Source organism: Penaeus monodon, chromosome 2 (genome assembly GCF_015228065.2).
Source record: "Penaeus monodon isolate SGIC_2016 chromosome 2, NSTDA_Pmon_1, whole genome shotgun sequence".
Lineage (NCBI taxonomy): Eukaryota > Metazoa > Arthropoda > Malacostraca > Decapoda > Penaeidae > Penaeus > Penaeus monodon.
The window spans coordinates 46,187,666-46,192,665 of NC_051387.1; the positions used below are offsets into that span (position 1 = coordinate 46,187,666).

At 45.2% G+C, this 5,000-nt stretch overlaps 1 protein-coding gene across 1 annotated transcript in view; it reads left to right on the forward strand.

Annotated features, from left to right (window-relative positions):
• Positions 1–5,000, forward strand: part of LOC119579008 — a 26,927-nt gene that overhangs the window by 1,101 nt on the left and 20,826 nt on the right. Inside the window, exons 3-7 of the mRNA XM_037926701.1 lie at positions 1,453–1,515; positions 1,760–1,908; positions 2,046–2,178; positions 2,279–2,326; positions 2,447–3,717. Coding sequence (XP_037782629.1) covers positions 1,453–1,515; positions 1,760–1,908; positions 2,046–2,178; positions 2,279–2,326; positions 2,447–3,717 — 1,664 coding nt within the window. The remainder of the gene's footprint in view (positions 1–1,452; positions 1,516–1,759; positions 1,909–2,045; positions 2,179–2,278; positions 2,327–2,446; positions 3,718–5,000) is intronic.

Below are 5,000 nucleotides of genomic sequence, written 5' to 3' on the forward strand. Positions count from 1 at the left end.
CTCTACAATTGCTATGATCGGGTCAGCTGAGAAGGCGCGTGCCGCCATTTGTATTTATCCATGAGAAAATAGCAGTAAACAAGGAGGAAACGTTCCACTTAACACATGACAGTAAGTTAAAGTGACAGGATAGTAATCCATATTATTTCTGATGTGGAGTTATAGTCAACAACTGTAAAATCGTATGTTGTAGGCGTATCAAAAGGGCAATTTAAAGACGGTCCTTGCCGGCTTGGGATACCTATATGGGGGGGGGGGAGGAGGTTGAAAACCTCACACTTTTATATTTACCAGGTAAGATTTCCTTAATGGATTGAGGAGGACTTTTCTCTTACCTTGTTTGGGAGCCCGGGAACCATTACGATTCCCATCCTTGCCCTTTGGAAGCTGGAAAGGTTCCAGAGTGATATGAAGTTCCAGAGGGAATGGCCAGGGGATTGCATAGGTCATCAAAGAGAGAGCTAGATCTTTGTAAATATGTAGTACTCATACAAATTAGAATTCTTCATTTCCTCACCCCCCACCCACCCACCATGGAGGTAAAGGGGAAGCTATAGTTGGGCTCAAAATCTCCCAACAGGCACAGGGGTAGTAAGGAAATATACGCAACCACTATTACAGTACTGATGTCAGCCTGCTTGACCCTAGCCATATTTGACCAGCTGATTGACTTGACCGGGCCTTGATCAAACCATCAGTCTAACCAGAATAAAGGACCAAAGAGGTGTGTTGCTAGCTGCAGGGCGCAGCGTGCAGCATCGCTCAACCTCCAGGACTCCCGTTTCTTAGTAATACGGGATGCCACACATGGCAAATACACGTGGGAGAGTTCTCCCTGGTCCAAGATGGAATGAACCAGAGGTGGGTGCACCATCCCCTCTCTTAGGCCTTGGTGCACCAGGAAGCCATTTAGTCTCATCCCTCACTGGTGATCCCTCCAGTATGGGTAGCCCTCTGGTCTGGCTCACCAGATCATTGGGACCTCAAGCCCCCCCCACTGCGGCAAGGTGGCTCCCGTTAGGCGGCCGGAGTCTAAGACCTTTCATAAATACAGACAATTTTTTCAAAGAAAATGTTACGATATGAAAAGTATTTTATAGACTTTCAACGTCTAATGTAGAAGAGAAAGCATGATACTTTTTCATATAAAATCATTACCATTTAGCTTAAAACTATACACAGATTTTACTACACTTAGGTAAAAGTTTGGACTATTCATTGCTTTTTTTCCTTCATGAAAGATGTTAGATGTCATAGGACACTACGCCATCTCAATGAAAATCTTGGTTGGCAACTGCCATGCTGAGCCCCACCCCTTTGTTATTCATAAATAGTCACTGGGTTCTTTCTTTATTTTCTTACCATTGCCTTTACTGAACCACTTTCAAAGAAGGTATACTGCATTTAGCAATAACAAGACACAAATTTACTCAATATTGTTGCAATTAACAGAAGTAGAACAAAAATTTCTTACCTTCAGCAGCCATCAGAGTACTCTAGAGAAAATTTTAATTTGTTTGGGGTTTACTAGGCTAACTGATTTGCATGGTATGTCATATGTTATACTTTATGAACGATTTGTGCTTTCACTGCAGAAATTTGATTTAGCGTATAATACATATGTTACAGATGTCACTTTTGTATTGATTTGATTTTTTTTTTTTAATCATCAAATCAGTTTCCAGTGCAGTTTGCTTTTATAACATTCAATTAACTGAATTCCTAGTAGAATTTCAAATAAATTTCCATCTCTGAACAGGTCGCAGACTGCTACCATACATTTGGGTTTTCGAGCATACAAGGAACTTCTGCAGTGGAACCGGATGGATAATGGCTCAAAAAAAATCTTCATTAGGACTGCATTGTTGGCCCCATATAACATAATTGCTACTTTGTGGGTAAACAGCAGTAGGTAATACAATAACAAGCCGGAAAGAAAAACGTCATGTAATCGCGTGAGTATGTACCTTTCCACCCAATAAATCTGCAGTTTCTAAGGGTCTCTATTTCCTCTAGGCCTCAAGCTGTCTTGAACTGATTAGCAGTTCAACACGGGCTCGGCGGCGCAATGGACCTTGTTGGTAGGTTACTGGCAATGGAGATCCCGGCCGCAGTCTCCATTGATCGGTCCAAATCACATGGTTTTCATTGCGTTTATAGAGGATGCAAGATCTTGATGCAAGTTCGTTCTCGGACTTGTACAAGAATCATGCATGCTTTCTGTTTCATTTTCCGTTTTCTAAAGTCTTCAATTGGTTTTATTCCTGGACATCTGTAGAGACAGAGGTGCCATCTACATCATCAGTAGCTGCTGGCACTACCTTAGGTATGCTTACAAGAAGAATTATTCCATATTTGTTGAAATTGCTATTGCTGGGTTCTAAGTAAATTGCTTGCTGAATTCTTTTCATGACTACTGCATACTAAAAAGCAGAACCTCCAACAGAACCGCCGACGGGACCTCCAACACAGCCCCCAACGGGACCTCCAACACAGCCCCCGACGGGACCTCCAACACAGACCCCGACGGGACCTCCAACACAGCCTCCGACGGGTCCTCCAACACAGCCCCCGACGGGACCTCCAACACAGCCCTCAATGGGTCCTCCAACACAGCCCCCGACGGGACCTCCAACACAGCCCCCGACGGGACCTCCAACACAGCCCCCGACGGGACCTCCAACACAGCCTCCGACGGGACCTCCAACACAGCCCCCGACGGGACCTCCAACACAGCCCCCGACGGGACCTCCAACACAGCCTCCGACGGGACCTCCAACACAGCCTCCGACGGGACCTCCAACACAGCCCCCGACGGGACCTCCAACACAGCCTCCGACGGGACCTCCAACACAGCCTCCTACGGGACCTCCAACACAGCCCCCGACGGGACCTCCAACACAGCCCCCGACGAGACCTCCAACACAGCCTCCGACGGGACCTCCAACACAGCCCCCGACGGGACCTCTAACACAGCCCCCGACGGGACCTCCAACACAGCCCCCGACGGGACCCCAACACAGCCCCCGACGGGACCTCCAACACAGCCTCCGACGGGACCTCCAACACAGCCCCCGACGGGACCTCCAACACAGCCCCCGACGGGACCCCAAACACAGCCCCCGACGGGACCTCCAACACAGCCCTCAATGGGACCTCCATCACCAGCACCAACGGGACCAACAGAACCACAGACGGGATCTTCAACTGATAGTCCCGGAACTGGAACAGATTATGGGGATGGACCCGGAACTGGAACAGACTATGGGGATGGTCCCGGAACTGGAACAGACTATGGGGATGGACCCGGAACTGGAACAGACTATGGGGATGGTCCCGGAACTGGAACAGACTATGGGGATGGTCCCGGAACTGGAACAGACTATGGGGATGGTCCTGGAACTGGAACAGACTATGGGGATGGTCCCGGAACTGGCGACGGGGATGGACCTGGAACCGGAACTGATTATGGGGATGGACCCGGAACAGGCGACGGGGATGGACCTGGAACAAGTGACGGGGGTGGACCCGGAACAAGTGACGGGGGTGGACCTGGAACAAGTGACGGGGATGGACCCGGAACAAGTGACGGGGATGGACCCGGAACAAGTGACGGGGATGGACCTGGTACAGGACCAGGAGAAGGGCCAGATGAAGCAACTGTACCGGGACCAGATGATGGTGGACATGAAACGGATATAGACTCCATAGATCAAAGTAAGATCAATTTTAGCATCAGTTTGGGGTAATTGGAAGTCCCATCAGAATATGGTTATCAAATAAAGTCAGGAATTTTGACACTTATCGATGGTGGGAGTATCAGTACGTTTTGGCAGTGTTTTGGTACATCTTATACTACAGGTCAGCTGGACAGTGCACTAGTTTTCGCTTGCTCTGCACATGCTCTGCACGTGTCTAGTTTCTTAACAAGTTTGATGTATATATTCAGAGAACCAGGATATTTATATAGTTATTAACACATCTAGAATTTATCATTCATATATATGCACAGTGTAGTATACCATTATGCAAGATATACAGCTTATAACACTAGTAAGATCTAGAGAATTAAGATTACCAAATTGGCCCAAAGAACACAGTTTCCTGGCCTTCTCACGGTCTCATTTTCACATGCTCTGTAACAGCATTATCTTTAGCCTGTGCTATTGGTCCAAGTGGTCTCCAAGTGGAGACCAGTTCCGGATTCTCAGTTCCCAAAAGCTCAAAAAATAAATGCAACTTAAATAGTTATATATAGACTAACCTTGAAATCAAATGAGTAAATATTTTCTTATTTAGAATTCTCGAACATACTTTGAGAAAGAATTGACAGTCACATAGGTGTTAGTTGTAAAAATACAATAGTCTACCCTTAAGGGGTTCTGTTATCGATTATTGACTGATATAGTAGTCTATCCTCAATACATTGAGTTTTTTAAATGTAAGGCCCCAGATACTGTATAAACCACTGGTATTTATCTTGAAAAAAAAAATAGTTTAGGACCGAAAACGGGTTAGGAGGGAGAAAAAGAGAGGGCGACAGGTGCTATAATCAGGACACAGGTCGGCACGTGATCCAAAAACAGTATATCATCTCTAGATATTCACCTTTCATAACTATATATCTATATAACCTTTTGGAAGACAGACAGCAAACATTCAAAGGTCCACAGGCGTTATATCCCTCTTTTTTATATACTTCTGAACCGATTTTCAGAAATTACCCTGAAATCTAAATCATCAGGTTAGGAAAGGTTTAGTTAATTTGTAAGTGTCAATTGTTAGGAGGAATTTTTCGAATTAAAAATTAAAATAATGAGCTTTACTAAGGTTGTTTTAAGAGATCCTTAGTTGGCAATGCATGACATTCTAGATTGTGTTTTTATATTTCATAAGTTCAAAGGGCAACTCTGTACACTGAAAACTATGTGACCAATACCGTCAAACCAGATAATCAAGAAAAAAGTAATTAGTCTTTCTTTCAGATTAAAATATAAATA